The sequence below is a fragment of the Schistocerca americana genome, chromosome 4, assembly GCF_021461395.2.
Source record: "Schistocerca americana isolate TAMUIC-IGC-003095 chromosome 4, iqSchAmer2.1, whole genome shotgun sequence".
Lineage (NCBI taxonomy): Eukaryota > Metazoa > Arthropoda > Insecta > Orthoptera > Acrididae > Schistocerca > Schistocerca americana.
Genome location: NC_060122.1, coordinates 529,622,017 through 529,646,410, shown reverse-complemented (window position 1 = coordinate 529,646,410; position 24,394 = coordinate 529,622,017). Strand labels below are relative to the sequence as shown.

The following is a 24,394-nucleotide window of genomic DNA, read 5'->3' as shown; positions in this document are numbered from 1 at the left end:
CTACACCAATGTCCATTTGTAAAAATTAGTATGTATATAGTGGCAGTACAATCAGACTTTTAGAAAAATGATATCCAGGAATGCCTACATTTGGTTTTCTTTAACACTGTGGTATGTTTTCCTTAAAATTGTGGAAGTCCCCCAAACAATTATTCTGTACATGGTACATTGTCACCACCAATGAACAGCTTGTATTCCGAGTGAGACTCCTAACAGAATATGAAAGTGTATTCAGTTTTTTATTTAGAGTCTTTATGTATGTCTCCCACTTCAATACCTTCTGAATATGTATGCCTAAACGTTTTACAATACCGTGGTCACAGTTGCCTAAGACTGCAGTTGCATGTGTGAGAGTTGTGTTTGCACGTGTATATGTGTGCGTTTGTCGTCTAATTCTGACAAAGGCCTTACTGGCCAAAAGCTGTTATTTGTGATACTCTTTTTGTTGTGCCTATCTGCGACTCAGCGTCTCCACTACATGGTGAATAGCAACTTTCCTTTTCACAGTATTGTTACATTCCATCCTGGATTTTCCATTGTTTGATTTTTACCTAAAAGTTTTGTATGACTGACATTTGAGACATTAGTTTCTTCAATAGTGAAAACAGGGATAGAGCCTATTGATCTTGAACCACATTGCTAGGCTATGCATAACCAATGCTGCAGTTTCCTGCAGGTTTTCCTCACTGTGTAATTTAATTTGAGTATTCGCATCACCTGCAAAGAGAGAACTGCAGTTCCATTATGTATTTTATCAGCCAAATCATTTACATACAGCAGAAATAAGACAGGTACAGAACAGACCCTTGTGGGACTCCATACTTGATTTTTCACTCATTACTACAAAAACTGGAATGTTTGTCTTTCACTGTCTTTTTATTTTATTTGTGTATTCTGTTGGTGATTATTGACGTGTGATTGGATCCACCCTTCAGACTTGCCTCTAATTCCAAAACTACTTAACTTACGCAAGAGAATGTCATAATCAACAACAATAAAGGCTTTGCTAAGGTAATTAATATTCCAGATACATGTTTCTTATCATCCACTGCTTATAGTATTTCATTAAGAAGGGGGGGGGGGAATACAATTGCTGCAATGCTCAAGTTTCTAGCTCTGAATGTTGTGAGACATTTATGAGCATTTCTTTATCTAAGAAGGCTGTTAAATCCTCTAAGGAATGTTTTTTTTCTATAATTTTGCTAAAACCTGAAAAAACTGAAAGTGACCTATAATTTGCAATTTCACATATTGCACCCTTCTTATGCAGAGGTGTTACTTTTGCAGTTTTTAAACTGTTTGGAAATACATCACACTCTAGCTTAATGATGGCATCTGGTATCTCATCAGCACACAGTGAATACTTATTAGGCAATCTTTTAATAATTGTTGACAATTCCTCAGGTGTTGCTGGATACATGAATAACGTATCTGCATGAATTTTTGATCGTTCCTGGAATTACCCATTATTTTGTCATTTTATAATTTTTTTGCTTTTGAAAGAACCTGTTTTAGTATTCATGTATATCTTTTGCAATAGAATCTCTGTTTACTACTTGCATGTTACAGGCATATATGCATTTATTTTTCAAAATCTGTTCAATGACAGATGCTGAGGTTGGTGTTTTTAATGTTTGTTAACAGCTGAGTTTATGCCGAATGACTGTATTAAATTTATAAAATCCTCTTTGAATTTATTGGATTTTGAGTAATCAATATTCAAGACACAACATATATTATTAATTTTTCTTGGGAGAGTGAATTTCTTCCACAACTTCCTCCATGTGAGTATAAAATATACATAGACGATAGTTTCCCAAATACATTAGTGCACTGCAATCCAAATGATAATGCCACTATTACACTTACAATTTTTATCTTCAATAACTAGTCAGCTTTTGTTGTTTTGGAATCTTGTAATGGATATAATCATGGTAAAATCATGATTACTATAAATGGATCATACTATTTCAGCTAGACACACTACCATTTTAAAAACAATTCTTTGCAGTTGTCCTGCAGCAGGTACAATGATATCCTGACATATTATTTCCACAGTGCTGATTATCATTATTAGTCATTTGATTTTCTTTGGTCCTAAAGTTTGACAGTTAATTCTGTCATTCCTGTAGGGCACTTAACAGTGCACTTATTAGTGTCTTAACAAATAATTTAGAGGTACAATTTTTGTACAGAGTTATCCAACTTCCTGCTACTGAAGCACAACAAACCACACTAAAAACAATGTGTTTCGGAGAGCTCTTTAATGCATGTATCATTGAAAGTGCATATTTTCACAATACACAAGTATAAGTATGACATCCACCAAATAAACGATGTTAGCTTCTGGAACACTGGAATGAAGACGGTGGCTGTTCAATTTGTTGCTGTCAGACAATCACACTGAACACTGGACACATGGTCTAGTTAGCCAACCACAGCAAAGAATCACAACATAACACCACAATTTTCTTTGTGAGAACACACAAATGCCACGAAAAACTCTCAGTGTGTAGCATTAATAAAACAAAAATGGTTAATGTCCCAAATTATTTACTAACAGGCAAAGCCATGGTTTCACGTGCCTTCAATGGTGAGGAATGTGAAGGCACTGGTTTCCCTGAAAAGCACAGACTGCAATTGCTAGCCATGCCTGCAGCACTCTACTATTACACCAGAGTTCCTACTTTTGTTGGCTGGGTAAAATTTACTGGCACCAATGAAAAAATAATGTCACATTTCTTTCAGATTATATGCTCGATGGAACATGTATTCACATAGACAACTCACGAAATGTTGGACTTTCTGTCATATTGTGTCATAGCATATCTGATATCTTGCCACAGTTTTTACATATTTGGTGTATGAATGGAACAATCAGCCAGGTCTATGAAATTAACAATATGGTACACTCTCAAGTGCTGTTAACCTTCAGCATCTAGTGTGTCGTAGGACTTCCAGCAGTTGCTAATGATTCCTGCTCCAGCACAAACTTTTCTTTGATTATTCTTGTCAAGACTTTCTCAGATCGAAAGTAAAGGGGCTCAAGGATGACTTTTACCTACCCTCAGTGAATTCCACCATACATTCACTGTCTAACTATCTGACGGCCTCTGCCACATTCCTTTTCCCAAATTTTGCCTTCTCTAGTTCAATGATGACTCCTCTTGCTCTCAACTATTGTGAATTGTTACTCACCCACTTGGCAGACACTTTACTACAGAAGGAAGATCAGTCAACATACATGCAAACATGCCAAAATTTGTGAGAAGTCTCATCATCTTCAGATAACACGTCAAGATCCACACAGCACGGGCAGCAGACATTTTTCAGACCATCTTTTATGAATTACCAAACCAAGTATCAATCCATGCACTACCCTTGAATGTGAAATGAATGTCGGCAATGCAATAACCCGTCTGCTCCTTGTGCCAACAGCTACAGATGAGTCTCTCACCACAACTAGATTTTTTTGCTTTCGTATTTGCTGTCTTCACCAAACCACAACCAAACAGTTAACTTACAACATAATCCAGGTCTCGGACTAAGCTGCAGATCAGCGTGTTACCAAAACCAGATTTTATGCTTTCACATTTGTTGGTTTCACTAGCTCACAACCAAAGTGTTGCCATCCAATGTAACCAAGACCTCAGGCTATGCTGCAGATCAGTCTCTCACAACAATTAGATTTGTTGCTATCACATTTGTTGGCCTCAGCAACTCACAACCAAATTGTTACCTTGCAACCTAACCTAGGCCTTAGGCTAAGCTACAGATTGATCAGTCAGTCACAACCACATTTTTCTGGTTTCACATTTGTTTGCTTTGCAACACGCAACCAATCTGTTACTTTCCAACCTGCTCCAGTCTTCAGGCTGAGCTAAGGATCAGTATGTCATCAAAAGCATGCTTTTTGTGATAATTCAAGCTGTGCTCTTGTGACCCAGCCTAACTACACCCTTGGGGAGGAGGGGGGGGGGGAGGGGGGGGGGGGAGGGAGAGGATGGGAGGGAGGTGAAGTCAAAAACATCCTCACTACACTCCTGAGACTCACAAACTATTCAGGAAACAACAACCAAATATTTGTGACAATGAAGAATCCAAATGTCACAGCAATTTAAGCCATTCTATTGCATCCAAGCCTGAACATACTCTTATAAATCACAACACATTCAGGAAAAACAGCGAAATATTTCTCAAAACCATGAACATAAATGTTACTGCTTCAAGCTTTCCTGGCAGATGTGTTGTAAATTGTCTTCATGGGTTTGCAGTCAGATCACGTTGTGCAAATTTCACAATATTTCCTCGGAGCAACTGTCCGACATCTTCAGATGGTTCAACCTTGCTGGTGGCTAGGTACCTAGCAACCAGAAAGACTGAACCACCTGAAGATGTCAGACAGTTGCTCTGAGGAAATATTGTGGAATTAGCACAACGTGATGCGGCGGCAAACCCGTGAAGACTATTTATGTCACTGCTTCACTTGCAGCAATTTAAACAGTGCTCTTACATCCCAACACAATCATGTCCACAGAAAAATAAGCCCATGTTTGTGACAGTCAAAACTATGTGTGAAGGCATAGCTCTTCTTATTCCTATACTGTATGTATATTAATTAGTGTGTGCACACAATGAAAAAGTCATAATTTATTCACTGGCTAGATCATGTAATAGGCTAACAGCAGCAAACTGCAGATGACATCTTCATTAGTGTTTTGGAAGCTAAGGTGCCATTATTTAGAGGATTTGTATTCCAAAAGTATGCATTTTCAATGATACAGCACATTAATGAGCTCCCAAAAATGCGATGGTTTATTGTGCAACAGTGGCAGAAAGCCCAATAATGGTATATAAAAATTGTATCAATTTAGAAGATAAAAATGATTAACATATTTTTCAAAAATTAATTGATTTGCCATAAAACATACCTTCTCTCTCACATTCCTACACTAAATCCTTCTCAACGATACACAATGTAAAATTGATAATTTAATATTAGTATAAAAGTAGTGAAAAAATTACTAAAACAGCAGGACAGAAGTTGTGGCTGGCTGATCTCTCGAACTGGATGAGCTAGTCAACACGAATACACATTAAAATTTCCTGTTTAATATTTTAGGTATAAGGTCAGGTACAACACAGAAAAAAGTCATACTAGATTCATCTCAACATTGCTTAAAAAAGAAAGCAGATCAACCAATAATCCTTTTGACATGATGGAAAAGACACTCTATTAAAATATGATGTATTGTCACCTGTGCACCTCAGCCACCACCAACTAGTTAGTCCTCCTGTTTGAGAAGGAAGCCCTGTGTATATTTGAGAGTCATATCAAGAATGGTTGTGTGGAGCAGCACCAAGATCTTACAGTTGGTTTTATCAAACAACAATATTAAAGGATGCTGAATGACAGGACAACGAGTCACATTGTGCAGCCTAAATGCCTTCTTGGTTGCAGAATCCACCACTTCATTTCCACAGAATGCCATGAAACTTAGTACCTAGGACAATGACACTTCCTTTCCTGGAGAAGGGCATCCTGGGTATTCTGAACCATTTATCTGCTGGATACAAGTGCTGGTTTGTACTCAGAGCAATCAGCGAATTACAAAAGACGAGGATTTTCAGTCCTCGATCGCCTCTCACTTGTGTAAAGTTTAAAATTTACTAAAGTCATTGGGAACTTGCATTCTGAGGACAAATTTGAAGAGAATGATGCTGATGATGATCAAGGTTTGTATGCTTCTTTAGCCTCACAGAGATTTTTCTGTGTACATAATGAAGGCTCTCCTGACTATGCATAAAAGTTGTTAATGGGGCTTATCCTATACACCCCCCTTTAGTGAATCAGATAATATCATGGTTTAGTGAATCTAGTATTTTTTAATATGATGGTCATGCTTATTCACAAATCATGCAACCATTATCTAAATGCGACCAAACAATGCCATGTAAAATTGGAGCCAGCATGATCTATCTTCTTTCAGTTCTCTCCATTCACACAGGTCATGACATTTAACACTTTAAAGAGTCTTACTTTCAGTCCCCCTGGCTGAAGCAAGCCACTGATCAAATACAAGCTCCAGCAGCTTTATGAAATTCTTAAAACTTACAACTTTATCTCTTGGTCTCAACTCAAGTAAATTAAAAAGGAGCAATCAAGGTTAAAAACAAAACACACACACACACACACACATATAAAGTTTTGTGAGGGTAGAAATTGAACACTTTTTCTCCTTCTCTTTCTTTGAGCCTCTTAGGTGTCACTGTAGCTGAGGGATGATGTAAGACTGGAAGTGGAACAAAAATGGAGAATTCAATCACAAATAATGAGCAGTTCACAGGGCTCCTCAATGACGATCTTTATAAGTAATGGAAATAATGTAAAATTTGGAACATTTCTCAGAGAAATTCTGTTACTAGGAGGGAACTTCTCAGATAGCATGTGCCTGACTCTACCTTTAAAAAAGCTTTCTGCTTGAAAGGACCACAAGAAAATGGGGAGTTAACCAGAAAATCCTCTTTCTTGTAATTTGCAGATGATACTGTGTCTCCAGATAGTATAACTTGGCAATTGTGAGGTAACGGGCGAAATGTGGCACCCTGAAAAATATTCTAAGTTCGAGTTGGCATGGCTCCACGGGCCGCTTGGCAAGCCGGGGCTAGTCAGCAACTGCGTGGTGCTGAACATTAGCCGGAGCAAGAGGGGTAGCCCCAGTGTGTGGCTGGGAATTCCATGTTGACGCTGTGTCGAGGACTGTGCTTTGTGTCGATGAAGGAGATTTGTATGCCAAGAGTGCCAAAGATGGCAGACTTTGTGAAACTGTAATGGCAGAAATTTCATAGTTCAAGTAGAACTTAATAACAGCCAGAGGAATCATGATACCATTATTTGCACGACAATTCTGATGGTGTAATCAGATTTTAATTAACTTTATTAGTTTAAAGTTTAGTATCTGACTGTGAATTATACAAGTAACACCCAGCAACGAATTTACTGTGCTTTAGAAAGCACAGAGGCATTAGGCTACTGTCCTACTTTTGCTTCTATTCCTTTGATATATGTTTATTTAATTTGCTTATGTATTTAATAAAGTGTGTTAGAGTATGTTTATCATCCAGCCGTATATGTAAATCCAGTATTTTGTATGGGTTTCAATATGTTTGAGAGTGTGTGTTGGCTTGGAGACATGGCGGGAGCACTTGTTACTACAGTAGGCGACTACCGAAGTCAATGGAGAGACGGTATGGAAGTGGAGGAGGAGCATCGGGTCGCGCATGACAGGAGGTGGTGCTGGACGGGAAGGCACGATGGATGATTGCAGGAAATACTTGGAGAGTGTTGAGCAGTTTGCGCATGGTCGTGGGAGATAGAAATATTTCACAGTATCGACTTGTGCACTTGTGAGATTTCCGTCGTTCTGCAGTGAAGACGTAGTATGCATTTAGAAGTGAATATCTCGCAAGCTATGTTGTTGCTCATTACTAATTACCTGAAGTAGGAATCTATTGTTTTCCTGTTATTCAACTTATATTTTATTTAATTGTTGGACCATTGACACCAATAAGTATTTTACAGTAATAAATGGCATTCTTAAAGATACTTCTGCTATCATACTAATCATTTAAAGTCATTAAAATAGTACCTGCAGATTTTATTTAATTGCAATCTTTGATTTATAAATTTCTATGTTACATTCAAAATTCGCAATTGCTGAGTGATAGGGACCTTCGGCCATTTGATTATTGATATTGTGTACCGTAGACTCAGCAGTATTTGGCTTGCAATGCAGCAACTACATATCCCAGCCCCTAGACAAAGAAACCAGCCAAAGCTTTTAACATTTCAGCTCTGAGTCTGTGGTACTTGGAGATAAGCATACTTTTAGCTGTTAGGCCCGATGTCAGGCACTTCAACTACTGCTCAGAGACCATTGATATTTAGTTCAGAGTGAACACACTATCAGTTAGCCATAGCCAGCTGACACCAGCCCAGATGTAGCTCAGGCTGCAGCCCTGAAAACAGTAGCTGACACCTTCATGCACACTCGACACCACCTGGATGCTGCCTAGCAACCCTTGTGCACAGACACTTGGCATCAAACACACTGCCAGTTCACTGTGACACATTTTCTGGTAACTACAAGCATTTAAGCACAGACATAAAAGTCTGCCTATTAAAGTTCTGTGTATCTGTTGTTCTGTAATGACTAAAACCCACAAAGGTGACTGTGAGAAAATTATTAACACAATGGGCATGTTATTGTTCGATTTTTTAGCTGCAGTGTTTGAAGTGAATATATTGTTCCAGAAAAAGTTTATTAAAGGGTAGTTGCAGTCAATGTTGCCATGGTCCAAAACATATATAAAACAGGTATATTACTTAAATCAACTGTAATGTACTCTATTTACATTCCTGCCACTGGTGCACATAATACTTTTATTTTTTATTCATTACAAATGTCACAGTTATGTGCAATAATTTTATAATAGATTAGTTTCTAAATGTGAACATAAAATAGCTAGTTTGTTACACAAAATGATACCCAGCATGGGGCTTCAACAAAACTGATCACTTCATAAAATGGCTTCCCAATGTGGGGCTTTGTAATAATTAATCCAATACTACAAGGTTTTTCTCTATTTCTTTTTGTCTTGGTGGGGTCTCTAACATTGCTGGAGAAAGACTAGGACTTGTTGGTCCTTTTAGCATAATTATTGTCAAGTCTTTGGTGACAGAACTAACTGGAATCTACATCCTTGCCACTTTACACTCTACTCTATTATTCTTTGCTTTGTTCTTCTGTGCAACTTTTCCTTTTTGTGGAGAAGTAGGAGAAGATCCTGCACTGTCTGAATCAACCACTGCAGCAGTGGTCTTTGTGTTTTGGAGGCAAACCTTCACTACATTAGGCTTGGAAGATATAGTTGTAGTAAATGATATATATGTATTACAATTGGAGTATGCACCTTGGGATGTACAATGACACCAAAAAGTGTTAATTAATGCATTTATTGCTTGTGTGCATGTTCACCCACGCAAAGTCCCATATACCTTAGAAAGTCTAATACAACTGAACTGCAGTGGGTTGTTCCTAGGCTGTTCATTAATGACTGTTTCACCTCAATGACCATCCACCTCATTATCCACAGCAAACCGTGAGGTGGAGTTTTGTTATTATTATTATTATTATTATTATTTAAAAGAAGTTTACACCATCCTTATGATTGGAACATTAAGCCTAGATGTCCATTCCCTCTGACGCCAACATATCACTGGTGCACTGCATGATGTAGTCACTTCAGAATGCACAGAGCTTAAGGTGACAGCAGACTGGTGGTGCTCATCATTCCTCAACTTGGAACCTCCTTGTTCTTGACCCATTGAAACAATGCAGTTTCCCCATATTTCTCATACTGTTATAAAATGCTCACATCCATCACTTTATAAAAATTACATCTTTCATTATATATAGGGTAATTATAAAATCAATGAAATTTTAAAAATTGGTTTGGTAAATGGTTAACCATAGTGTAACAAATAAACAGTATGTGACAGACAAACTCTCAACATGCTTTGAAAGTGGTACTGCAAGTTACTTTGGAAAACTGCTGACAAGGCTGCCATTAACTGCAGTTGCTGAAAATGGCTGTGAACTAGACAGAGAAACTATTTTGAGTGCTAGGATTTGCCCATTGTCAACTGGTAGTGAGTGTAGTGAGTGTACAAAGAGTTTTCTGTTGTAAGTTTCACAAGACGCCACAAATTCACAAAACCATAGCGAAGTTTTACAAGAAATTCAAGGAGGATGGTTGTTTGTGTGATGCGAAATGTTCAGGCCACCTGTCATGTCAGAACAGACAATGGTCTGTGTGAGGGACATGATGTAGCAAAGTCTCACAAAGTCTACCTATCAAACTAGATCACAATTGAACATCTTTGGCCAACAGAGGGGGAAAATCCTTCATAAGTGATTAAAAGTAAAGCTGTAAAAATTGCAGCTCCTGCAAGACATAAGTCATGACAACAAATTACCCCTCCTGTAGTTCTGCACTGATGTGCAGAAACATCTTGAAAATGACGACAGCACAAGCAAATTAATCTTCAGTGACGAAGCCACTTTTCATCTCTTGGGAAAGGTCAACTGACACAACATACACATATGGGAGACAGAAAATCCACATTCAACATCGAACACATCTGGGTTTCCAATAAAGTTAATGTGCTACATGTCATGCAAGAAAGGGAGAAAAAGCTTTGATACCATGGATTCCATCCATGCTGTTCAAGGGGCCACCACTGTCTCCAGACTTGATGCCTTGTGAATAGTGACACACAGAATATTTATAACCACTGTGTAAAGAAAAATGTCTTTCACATTTCGCATACTGTATATTTGTTACATTGTTCTTGGTCATTTATCTGCACAGATTTTTTGAAATGTTTCATGGACTTTATAAATACCCTGCATATATATCCCAAAGATCACCTCAGTAGCTGAGTAATTAGTGTAGATAGCTGTCACACAGAGGACCTGAGTTCGATTCCTCATACAGCCAAGGATTTTCCTTGGTACAGGGTACACACAGCCTAGTGATGCCAACTGAGGTGCTACATCAGCAAGAAGTAGCAGCTCCATTGGGAAGCCAGCAAAATGGCCGGGAGCAGTGAGCTGACCATAAGTCCCACAATAACTCATCTACATAACACCACAAGCTAGAGGATGACACAGTGGCTTGGGCTTCCACGGCCTAGGCAAAGAGCTAATTTTATATCACCAAAGATAAAAGAGAAAGTGTTAACAGATGGTAGACTTTGTCACTGTAAACAATACAACTACTATTTATTTTACAGGAAGGTACCAACATGCACAGTATTTATCACTAACTCATCCTGCATGGTTTTATGAGTTGTTCGTGGTTTTTTCTACCAATGCAAGATGCCATGACCTATCACCACCATGACATACAACTTTTACCAATGTCATGATGTTGTTGTTGTTATTGTTGTTCTGGTGTAATGTTCTGGTGGTGGAAGGATCTGCCACTGGAATTACTCCCAGTGCTGCCCAGGGTACACCTGATCGCTGATGATGACATGTCGTTTTGTATTTATCCCTTTGTTGCGATCTTTGAGGAGGCCCCTTTGTGGATCTTACTGCTGCATATGACACCATTAATCACAGGAGAATGTAAACAAAGATCTATGGCATCACGAAAGACTTCCACCTAACACAGTTTGTAAGATGCCTGCTACAAAACAGACATTTCTTTGTTACTCTACAAAACAAAAGGACCCGGTGAAGGGCACAGAGAAATGGTATCCCCCCAAGGAAGTGTGCTAGCCCCACTGCTGTTTAATATTTACACTAATAACCAGCCAGTTAATCCTGTCACAAGATCTTTCATTTATGCAGACGACACAGCACTTTCCGCGCAAGGTAGAACTTTTGAGGAGGTGGAAGAAAAACTCACAATAAGTCTTGAGGCATTATCTAACTACCACAATAGCAACTAACTGAAGCCAAACCCCTCCAAAACACAAGTGTGTGCATTCCACTTATGGAACAGGGAGGCACGGAGGAAACTGAGAATAACATGGAGAGGTCAACAGCTGACCCTCCGTGACACCCCAAAGTACCTCGGAGTGAAGTGGGACCGGTCCCTCACCTTCAAGGACCACTGTACAGATACAAAAATGAAAGGCAGTGCGAGGAACAACATTATTAGGAAACTGACCGGCAACAACTGGGGAGCACACCCACAGGTCCTCCACACATCTGCCCTCGCTTTGTGCATCTACACTGCTGAATATGCAGCACCTGTATGGCAGAACTCCAGCCATGCCAAACAGATAAGTATTGCCCTAAATGAAACAGGACGAATTGTAACTGGCTGCTTGCAGGCAACCCCTGCTGACAAAATCTAATACTTCATCGGTGTAGCACCTTCAGACATCCGAAGGAGAACAGCAGCTGAGGTGGAAAGAAAGAAGCAGGAGATGGATCAGACACACCCCCTGTTTGGATACGAACATCAAACACCAAGACTTAAGTTGAGAAAAAGTTTTCTCCAGACAATGCAACCAATCCAGACATCGTCTTCAGACCATAGGATACAACTCTGGTGTAGCTCATCATCAGAGAAATATTGGGACAACCCCAAGGAAGAACATATTACAGGTCATCATCTCCCATACACGACATTGAAGGTACTCAATAGACTAAGAACTGGAGTATCTTGCTACAAGGAGAACATGAAGAAATGGGGATACATCTCAGGGGCCGAACTATGTAAGTGTGGTGAACCCCAAGACCATCAGCACCTACTCAACTGCAGGAAACTGTCGGAACCTGTGTCCATGGATGATCTGATTATCCCCAATGATAAGGCAGTCTGTGCAACAGAATTTTGTGCAGCACATGGAATATAAATATGCACATATTCTCTGTAATACTTGTAATATATACTGCTGTTACAGCTGTGTACGTGCGGATGGATATGTGTGTGTGTGCGCGAGTGTATAACTGGCCTTTTTTCCACCCACGGTAAGTCTTTCTGCTCCCGGGATTGGAATGACTCCTTACCCTCTCCCTTAAAACCCACACCCTTTCGTCTTTTCCTCTCCTTCCCTCTTTCCTGATGAAGCAACCGAATTTGCGAAAGCTTGAATTTTGTGTGTATGTTTGTGTGTCTATCAACATGCCAGCGCTTTCGTTTGGTAAGATACATCATCTTTGTTTTTAGATATATGAAAAATTATATTTAATATGTTATGTTCTAGACACATATAAATAAATAAATAAATTGTTGTTCTGTTTTTGTCAATATATATATTTCTCTTATCTCCATTCTTGTGTCCTTCTCAACATGTTGTTGTTGTGGTCTTCAGTCCTGAGACTGGTTTGATGCAGCTCTCCATGCCAATCTATCCTGTGCAAGCTCCTTCATCTCCCAGTACCTACTGCAAACCTACATCCTTCTGAATCTGCTGAGTGTATTCATCTCTCTGTCTCCCTCTACGATTTTTACCCTCCACGCTGCCCTCCAATGCTAAATTTGTGATCCCTTGATGCCTCAGGACATGTCCTATCAACCGATCCCTTCTTCTAGTCAAGTTGTGCCACAAACTTCTCTTCTCTCCAATCCTATTCAATACCTCCTCATTAGTTACATGATCTACCCACCTAATCTTCAACATTCTTCTGTAGCACCACCTTTCAGAAACGACTTCCTGACACTTAAATCTATACTCGATGTTAACAAATTTCTCTTCTTCAGAAACGATTTCCTCGCCATTGCCAGTCTACATTTTATATCCTCTCTACTTCGACCATCATCAGTTATTTTGCTCCCCAAATAGCAAAACTCCTTTACTACTTTAAGTGTCTCATTTCCTAATCTAATTCCCTCAGCATCACCCAACTTAATTCGACTACATTCCATTATCCTTGTTTTGCTTTTGTTGATGTTCATCTCATATCCTCCTTTCAAGACACTGTCCATTCCATTCAACTGCTCTTCCAAGTCCTTTGCTGTCTCTGACAGAATTACAACGTCATCGGCGAACCTCAAAGTTTTTATTTCTTCTCCCTGGATTTTAATACCTACTCCAAATTTTTCTTTTGTTTCCTTTACTGCTTGCTCAATATACAGATTGAATAACATCGAGGAGAGGCTACAACCCTGTCTCACTCCCTTCCCAACCACTGCTTCCCTTTCATGTCCCTCGACTCTTATAACTGCCATCTGGTTTCTGCACAAATTGTAAATAGCCTTTCGCTCCCTGTATTTTACCCCTGCCACCTTTAGAATTGGAAAGAGAGTATTCCAGTCAACATTGTCAAAAGCTTTCTCTAAGTCTACGAATGCTAGAAACGTAGGTTTGCCTTTCCTTAATCTTTCTTCTAAGATAGGTCGTAAGGTCAGTATTGCCTCACGTGTTCCAACATTTCTACGGAATCCAAACTGATCTTCGCCGAGGTCGGCTTCTACCAGTTTTTCCATTCGTCTGCAAATAATTCATGTTAGTTTTTTGCAGCTGTGACTTATTAAACTGATAGTGAAGATATTGATAGTGAAGATACTGAATTGCAGAAAGGCGCAACAAAAAGACTGTCACACAAGCAAGCTTTTGGCCAAATTGTTCTCTTTCTTAAGTAGACTACATACACATGCACGCTAATGCAAATGCAACCCACAAACACATGACCAATGTCTCTGGCTGCTAAGGCCAGACTGAGAGCAGCTGCACATGATGGAAGAAGCAGTCTGGATGATGGAAGTAAGGGGGAGGGTGGGGCAGGGTGGGGTGCAGGGGTGGGGGTGGAGATAGCATGGTAGGGGTGGGGGATGGTAAAGTGTTGCTTTGAGAGCATATAGAAATGAAGTAAAGAGAGGGTAGGGCAACCAGGTGTGGTCAGGAGGTTAGATGGGGGGCAGGGGGAGGGGGGCAGCAGTTAAAGAGAGAAGTAAAAAGATTGTGAGTGTGTCGGTGGAATACAGAGCTGCGCAGTGCTGGAATGGGAACAGGAAAGGGAATAGGTGGGTGACAGACAATGACTAACAAAGGCTGAAGCCAGGAGTGTTACAGGGACATAGTATATATTTCAGGGAAGGCTCCCAGAGAGGCTAGTGTTGAAAGGAAGGATTCAGACAGCACAGACTGTGAAGCAGTCAATAAAATGAAGAATGTTGCATTGGGCAGTGGCGTTAGCGACTGGGTGGTCCAGTTGTTTCTTGGTCACAGTTTATCGGTGGCCTTGCAGACAGACAGTTTGTTGGTGGCATGCCCACATAGAACACAGCACATTAGTTGCAGCTTAACCTGGGGATCACATGACTGGTTTTACATGTAACCCTGCCTTCAACGGGATAGGTGATGCTTGTGACCAGTCTGGAGTGGGTGGTGGTGATGGGAGGATGTATGCCATAGATCTTGCGCTGAGGTCTATTACAGGGATATAAGCCATGAGGCAAGGGGTTGGGAGCAGCGGTCGGTAGGGATGGATGAGGATATTGTTTAGGTTTGGTGGGTGGCAGAATACCACTATGGGAGAAGTGGGAAGGATAGTGGGTAGGACATTCTTCATTTCAGGGGACAACAAGAGGTAGTCAAAACCCTAGCGGAGAATGTGATTCAGTTGCTCCAGTTCTGAGTGGTACTGAGACATGAATGGAATGCTCCTCTGTGGCTGGAAAGTGGAACTTTGAAAGGTGTGGGGGGTGTGGGGGTTGACTGGAGAGACAAGGCATGGGAGATCTGTTTCTGTACAAGGTTGGGATGTTAATTGTGGTCTGTGGAGGCCTCAGTGAGGCCCTTGGTATATTTAGAGAAGGACTGCTCTTCACTACAGATGTGATGGCCATGGGCAACTAGGCTGTATGAAGGGACTTCTTGATATTGAATGGGTGGCAGCTGATCTCAACATTCATTAGTCACTATCCTTCACCACATATCCCCTTCCCCATTCCCATTCAGGCATTACACAGCCCTCTATTCCACCAATACACCCATGGTCTTTTTACTGCTCTCCTTTTCGACTGGCCTCCCCCTCCACCTCCCTTCCCGGCCCTCCTTCTAACCCACTGCTCCCAGCTGCCCTACCCTCTCTCTGCTCACCCCTGTATGCTCCCACAAGCAGATTGCTTCTCCTATCATGCACAGCTGCCTACAGTCTGGCCTCGGTAGACAGAGGCAGTGGTCGCTCGCTCGCGCGTGTGCGTGTGCGTGTGCGTGTGCGTGTGCGTGTGTGTGTGTGTGTGTGTGTGTGTGTTTTGTCTAGACCTTTTTGGCCAAAAGCTTAATTACTTGATAGTCTTTTTGTTGTAACTTTCTGTGGCTCAACACCTCCACTATATGCGAACAGTAATCTATCCTTTTCATAACATTGTCATTTTTCCATCCTGTATTTTCTAATTGTTTCATTCTCATGTCCTGCTACACAAGTGTTTAATATTACAGCCCTAGTCCACTGATATAGTTCACACCTATAGCAAGGTGGAAGAGAAGGAAGCAAATGTTGAAAATAGCCTAGTTTTGTTGACATTTGTTGGGAGAACAACACACAGACTGGAGTTGTCATTTTTTCCTCTGAAGTTTGTGCCACCCTCATGATCTGGGTAATGAAGCCATTATTTCAAAATTCTACAACATATAAAAGTACATAACAAAGTGCAACAAGCTTGTAGGAAGCTATGGATGCGGGGAATGTTTTGCACCAATATTGTCCATGTTTTACCATACATTAAATTTCAAAAGAGAGGAAGTCAAAATACATGTTCAGTAGGACTCTCCATTGTGATATATCTTCCCACTGCAATCACATATCTTCAATTTTGCAAGGGACCTGTGCACTCTTCTAGTCCCTGAAGTATGGGGGTCATATTATCTGTTACCTCTACAGCCTAGTGATGGTATAACTTTTGAAAAATGGTACACACTATTCAGTGTTATAAGAAACTTAGTTGAGATGAATATAACACACGAGGGTCATTCAACAAATAATGCCCCAAATTTTTAGTACCTCCATTAATACATCTTAGAAAATATCTTTCAGGCGCTTCAAATTTAATGTTTGCACATGTGCAAAGCTTCCAACAATTCTGACAGATGACAGCCACTGCGAACCAGCAAAATGGCACCTTTGCATGACACTTGTTACAAGCAATGTGATTTAATTGAACTCTTGGTGTGAGAAAAGAAACCGAGTTGAACATCCATTAACATTTGTCTGCAGTGTATAGTACTGACGCAAATGATAGGAGAACTGTTGGGCAATGGGTAAAGGGGGAGAAAGCATCACGAAGTGCAGAAACGGAGCTCCATGATTGGAAATGTTTAGTATTTCCTGCCACAGCCACTGCTCCTGGCATACTGAATCATGTGGAAGCCAGAATTCGCGCAGGCTGGTGTGTAACAACTCGACAGTTGGCTCTACAGCTAAAGATGAGCATTGGAAGTGCATGAGCAATGACTGAGACTCTTCGATGTTCCAAGATATGTTCGAAAGGGGTTCCACAAATGCTCACAACAGACCACAACATTCAAAGAAAGCCATTTCATGTGATCTGTTGGAGGAGTTTAAGACCAATTGAGAGATATTTCTGTTATGTATCATTACAGATGACGAAAGTTGGTTGCATAACTTTGATTCACAGGAGTGGCATCACTTGGATAGGAGGGGAGGGGAGGGGAGGGGATGGGATGGGATGGGAGGGAGAAGGGGGAGGGGTGGGAATAGGGGGAAGGGGGAGGGTAGGGAAGGGGGAGAGCAGAGGGGTGAGTGAAAAGGAGGGGAGGGGAGAGGGGGAGGGGGAGGAGGAGGAGGAGAGGAGGGCAAAGGAGGGCAGGGAAGAGGGGGAAGTGGGAGAGGAGGGCAAAGGAGGGGAGGGGAGATTCAAGGTAGCTCCTGAATGTGTTGCCGAAAGGATCAACTATTAATTCAGAGGTGTTGTGAAGATTCTGAACAAACTCAAGAACTAATTATGACATATTTTGTTTGACAAGATTCCAAAAGAAATCTTGCACCAATGCAATGATTTACAACTGCATGCAAGTCTCAGAACTCAGGAACACTTCGCCAAATTGGACTGGACATTACTGCCTCATCAACCTCATGGTCCAAACCTGATGCCCCCTGTCTTCCATCTGGTGGCCACTTACGATTCTCTATGTGGGGCACATACTGAAGGTGATGAGGGTATAATTCATGCTGTGAAACCACAGCTACAAGCACAGGGTAAGAGCTTTTACCAACAGGGAATACATGCTCTTATGGAATACTAGCTTAAGGTCCAAAAACATGATAGAGAATACATAGAAAAATAGTACATGTAAAAGAAATGTTCTATCTGATGTTTTCCTGGTGTATTTCTAATTTGTATAATTGTTAGGGATCCTTCTGGGTCACACTGTAAGTTCTTGACGATATTGTGGCAAACAGATTGATTGCCAACTTCAGGTAGTACCTGATGAGTGCTGCTCCACCCTTGTCAGCATCCTATATAAATTGGCTGTTACACCCTCCATCACTCTGCTCCTGTTGCTACCTGTACAGCTGCCACGGTGGGTGGTGGTGGTGGGGGAGTGTTAGCGGCACACCATCTATGAACTGGGATCTGTGGTTTCTGCGCTTCTGCTCCCAGGTCCAAACCTCACTATGTGGGAATGCTTTTCTTTGTCTAGGCTCAGTTAAGGGTTCCCTGTGAACAAGTATGCGTAAAATGCCTTCATGCTGGAAGTTGTGATGACTACTGGACACATGTAGACACAATTCAGTGTGTATAGGTTTCCTGCACACTGGGTTTGTAGCTTGCCATCTGGTTTCTGTTACAACAGGACATCAGGGAACAGAAGGGTGCCATATTGTTCCTCTTCATGGTAAATTGCACTTTAGGATGATGCAAGCTGATGTGAAGGAGAAATTCACCTAAACCGTCCTGTCCATGTGACCAGACGATGAATGTGTGATTCAAATATCAGTAGAAACACGTTGGTTTTAACTGGGGTTGCTCCAGGCCACCTCCTTGAAATCTTACATGAACAAAATCATGACGAACAACACAGCACATCCCATGGTGATGTTTTCCATCTGTCTGTAATCATTTCAATCAAACAGGAAGTAAGTTAAGGTAAGCACAATCTTTAAGAGTCTCGCCAGGTTGGTTTCAAATTTCTTGCTTATCAATTCTGCAACTTACTTAATGTTCTGTGGAAATTATTGTGAATATACACATGGTGCCGCCATGGACTGTATCCTCTGTCGCTAATCATGGCAAATTTGTTCATGGAAGACTTTGAGGACAGGCTCTGGAGTGAGCTCAAATAAAAGCAACTTGTCTCTACTATTACTTAGATCACACATTGATCATCTGTCCAGCTGGATGGGAAAGCATAGGTAAATTTCTCCTTCACCTCAACTCACAATACCTTAAAATACAGTTTATAATGGAGGAGGAAAAGGATGGCACACTTTCGTTTCTTGATGTCCTGGCGACACAGGACCCATGTGGAAAGCTGAGACATAGTGTGTACAGAAAACCTACACACATTTAATTGTGGATACATGTCTCCAGTAGTCCCACAACTTCCAGCGTGAAGGCATTTTATGCACATTGTTCAAAGGGTGCGAGCCATCTGTGACTGAGACAGTCTTCCAACTGAGATGAAGGACCTGAAGAAATGTGTACATGAGCAGGCAGATAAAGTGTGCATTTAGATAAGTTGTAAGTACACAGCAACAGGAAGATAAAGAGTAACATAAATCACCAGCATGCATGCAATCTGCCAGCAGCACCTCCAGAAAAGTCACCAAAATCTTGGAGTGACACAAAGTTAAATGTGTATTTCACCCATCCCCTAAGACCTTGACATCTCTAGTTTCAATAAAGGATGACCTAGCCTTTGCACAGCAGTGGTCTACAAAATTGCCTGTCACTGAGGTGAAGCATATATTGGGAAATTGTATGTATGGTAGAGGAGAGGTGCCATGAACATAAACACCAAACTAAATCACGCCAGACTACCAAATCAGCCATGGCTGACTAGAATAAACAATTGGCCATACTGTACATTACAATAAAACCAATATCATTACGCAACCTTCCTCCTGTTGTCACTGTGTGATTAAAGAGGCCCTTGAAATTAAATTCCAAGATGGTCTAACAAACAAAGATAGCAGCCTAGAGCTAAGTCAGGTGAGGAGCCCTGCCCTAAGCCCAGAAAAAGAAAAGTAATCCTGTAAAGTGAGATCAGCACCCAATGGCGATAGCCCAGACATTGCGGATCACATTTTGCAGTCAGGCATCGCAACTGCCACTGCGGCGAAAATACCCAACCTGGCCAGGAATTGAACCCGGGACCCTGTGATCCAGAGACAGCAACGCCAGCCACTAGACCATGAGCTGCAGACCAAGAGGAAAGTGACTGATCGGATAATGCCCAACATATATAGGATACCAACAGGAGTGGAGCAGCAACCATCAGCAACCACATGAAGATGGTACTGAGTCCATTTGCCTAAATATGGTGGTGAACTTGGCACGATTTGGGCAGACACCCAAGAATTCTACAAGCAAAAGAAATGTTGACTATTATTGTAACCAAATCCCAACTCAAAAGAATTAATATGTTCTGAGAAAAAATTGTGGGGTACTATTTATTGAACAGCCCCTTTATTAAGAAGACAGTGTAAGTAGCTGAACACTTTGTAAATAAAGAAATATGTCACCATTTTAGTGACTGTGTTAATTTATCTATTCCTTCTATTTAGATTAAATATAATCTATGCATTAGAAAAATATGTATGTATATAAATTTATACCTTTCTTGGCAGTTATCATATCAGTCAAAGTAACTTCTAGCTGCTTATTATGTTTAACAGAGGAAAGAAACTTCACAGCGTCATCATGAAACAGAAATACAACAGGTATCTTGACATCATCAGTTCCATCTCCAGACATCGCAAACATTGGTGATGTAGCAGATGAAGATCCAACTGTATTGTCCAAGACAATACCAGCAATTGCTCCTGCCTTCTGTGCTCTGCGGGCCTATGTAACAAAACATGCCAGTTAAAAAAAATAAAATCTGCTAACATTAATTCACTCATAAAAATAGCACAACAATTGGAAACTAGAAGGTCAAAATTTATAACGAATATGGCTATTCATTTCTGTATGTGAAAGTAAGTGAAATGGCAACAGACAGAATAAACAGAGGTAGAAAGTATTTATATCTCTTGCACAAAATGGTTCAAATGGCTCTGAGCACTATGGGACTTAACTTCTGTGGTCATCAGTCCCCTAGAACTTAGAACTACTTAAACCTAACTAACCTAAGTACATCACACACATCCATGCCCGAGGCAGGATTCGAACCTGCGACCGTAGCAGCCCTGCAGTTCCGGACTGCGCGCCTAGAACCACTAGACCACCGCGGCCGGCTCTCTTGCACATTCTTAGTTAAAATTTCTTGGTTGTACTACATTTTTTTACTGTTGATTTCATGTTATTTCTTTGGTGATATCATGAGACAATGATGATAAATAAGACAATGTATTTCTGACCACTTCAATAACAAACTGTCACAACACATTTTCAATATGGGAATGGCAACTTTACAGTGACTGTGTCTCATCGAACAAGCATGACATTTCCAAAAAAGAATTGCAAATATGTTTCTTTTTAACCTTGTGTCTATTGTAAGTGTAACAAGAATATAAAATACAAGCATACTTTGCCTAAAGCATGAAAATGCAGTTTCAAGAGTTACTGTGATGCCTACTTTCAAGAGGCCTCCATGTGAGGATGACTTTGTATTTTCTTTTAATGGCACTCGTTATTTGTTACTACACTACCAAAACATCACAACCACCTCTGAACTTATTTTGAATATTGTTATTTCAGTTTTTTTTTTTATCTTTTTAAATATGGGCTACGAATATATGCAGAAGAGATGGTTGGTTGGTTGATGGGTGGGAGTGGGGGTGGGGTGGGGGGAGGGGGGTTGTGGGGCGCAGGTGAGAGGGAACCCAACAGTGAGGTCATCAGTCTTACAATCCGAGGTCACAGATGAGATTAAGGGATGAACAACACCAGCAGAAAAGATGTGCACCACCCAAAAGCCAATGTTTTCAGGAAGCATCCATTGTACTAACACACAATAAATTAATGAAATAATGGTACACAATAAAATCTACAAATTTCAGGAAAAATTTTTCTTCATGTCCAAGTACAGACTGTGACAGTTGTGTAGACAACAAATTAATAATATGAATATAATAGAGGGAAACATTCCATGCGGGAAAAATGTATCTAAAAACAAAGATTCTGTAACTTACCAAACGAAAGCATTGGTACGTTGATAGAAACAATAACAAACACACACACACACACACACACACACACACACACAAATTTCAAGCTTTCGCTCACAACAAATATTCAATGAGATAATGATCCAAAGGACAGAGGACAGGGAAATATGCAGGTCATGGAACTGGTCCTCCTCATGTCATGGTAGATACCAGCCACAGCATTTTGAACGCCAAGACTGAAATGTGCTGGAGCACCATCTTGCAGATACATGTCCCATCTTATTGCTTGAGCACATCTTATAGTAGGCCTTGGAGGGTGTTCTGAATAAAATCTCTGTAGTCAGCACCTGCAAGACATGCTGGAAGAATATATGGCCCTACCAGATGGCGTACAAATCCAGTTCACACATTAACCTCAGACTGCTGCTATTATCTAGCCTGTATGGCAGTACAAGATTGTGGTCAGCTCTTACATTCTGGTTGTGCAGATTTGTTCTTCCATATCTTCTATATATTGCCTCATTTCTGATCAAACATGAAGAGACAAACAATGGACTGGAACAAAACTTTCTGACAGATTAAAACTGTGTACTTGGGTAGCTCAGGTGGTAGAGCACTTGCCCAGAAAAGGCAAGGTCTCGGGTTTGAGTTCCAGTCTGGCAGACAGTTTTACCCTGCCAGGAAGTTTCATATCTGTGCACTCTGCACTGCAGAGTGAAAATTTATTCTGGAAACAATCCCCCAGGCTGTGGCTATGCCATGTCTCTGCAATGTGGGAGCACTAGTCCTGCACATTACACAGGAGAATTTCTGCCAGGTTTGGAAGGTAGGAGATTAAGTACCGGCAGAAGTAAAGCTGCGAGGAGGGGTCATGAATCATGCTCAGGAAGCTGAGTTGGTAGAGCACTTGCCCACTAAAGGCAGAGGTCCAGGATTTGAGTGCCAGTTCTGTACACAGTTTCAATGTGTCAGGAAGTTTCATATCACTGCAGCATGAAAATTCATTCTGGAAAAGGATTTGCAGTTTGTGCAACAAATCATAGGCAGAAGTTCTCCTGTGGTAAGTGATTGGCAGGCATAAGGCCTTGCACATGTCAAAGATGATATGGATACATGGGATGCTTGTGCATTATTCTCCATACTGGACTTGGAGATGTGCCAAAATGCCACGGCCATTTGTCTTGTGATGATATGCGGCTCTTCTTTGTCAGCCCATAGAACATGGTCTTCCTTGTCAGATGTCTGAGCAACAAGCAGGCTTCCTCAGCTAATAGTATGTGGTGCTATGTATCCTGTCTCAACAACGTGATAATAAACAGCACCAAAGATTGCAGAACTTGTCTGTTACTATTCACACAACCATACATAAAAATGAGGTCTGCCTGTTCACGAAATGAATATCCTGCCATGTTCGAATGAGATAGTTTCAGTTAACTCACTGCCTGTTGTACACATACGCAATTGGCATGTTGAAGGCAAATGAATTATGAATGCAAACAGATTTAAATGCATAATTAATAAACATGTTCTGTCTTCAATAAATAACTGTATTTATTTTATGGGTAGATTAGCATACTGATACCTAAATTTCTACACTTCATTTCTGAGGTGATTTTGCTTATGGCATCTCCCTTAGAGGCAGGAAATATGAATTCTCTTAAGCCTGCCTTCCACCACCGGTCAGTTACATACGGGTTGCTACTGAACATTATTTATGATTGCACTATAGCTTATTCTTAACCAAAATAATTTATGTATCTGCATTAGTGTAGTTACTGTTAGTAGGGGAAATTCAACTGACTTTTTTATTAACAAGCAATATTTTCAGTAGTTAGATAAAACGATCACAGGACACGTAATGGCTGTAAATCAACACATTTAGAATGAAAAAACAGACACAATGAAAGTAGCGTACTATGGATATTTCCATTCTCTTATAACATCTGTTTTATAAAAACAGATCTGATGATGGTCATTGTAGACCAAAACCGGTAATCTGTTCACAAAATATTTGTGACCATAGACATAAATTAAAGGAAACTTATTGTCTATACCAGTCACTGTTTTATTCGCAACAATGTCACAGCTTGTGGAAAGAGTAGTAGATTTTCTGGAAGAGCAGAAAATATTATCCACAGCACAACATGGTTTCAGTAAAGACTGATCAACTGACACAGCAATTTTTGAACTATTAAGTGAAGTACTTCAGAAACTAGACAATAACAAAAATGTCATTGGAATATGTCTAGATTTCTCTAAGACTTTTGATATCATAGATCACACAATTAGAGGAACATCTAACAACTGGATAAAGTCATACCTAACAAGTGGTTGAAGTGCAACATCAAAATTCCATCAAACTCACTGAACACTATTCAAATTATGAAACCATTTAAATATGGAGTGCCACAAGGTTCAGTTCTGGGACCTCTTCTATTTCTGTTATATGTGAATGACATAAACAAATTCTGTGAGATCATCATTCAGTTTGCTGACAATACAAGTGTGCTAGTGAGTGGGAAAGAAATGGAAATGCTTCAGAAGTCTACAACAGAGACACTGAACAATATTGA

At 40.4% G+C, this 24,394-nt stretch overlaps 1 protein-coding gene across 1 annotated transcript in view; it reads right to left on the bottom strand.

Annotated features, from left to right (window-relative positions):
- The window catches only part of LOC124614063 (ER degradation-enhancing alpha-mannosidase-like protein 3), a 190,410-nt gene that overhangs the window by 17,157 nt on the left and 148,859 nt on the right, over positions 1-24,394 (bottom strand). Inside the window, exon 17 of the mRNA XM_047142897.1 lies at positions 20,328-20,556. Coding sequence (XP_046998853.1) covers positions 20,328-20,556 — 229 coding nt within the window. The remainder of the gene's footprint in view (positions 1-20,327; positions 20,557-24,394) is intronic.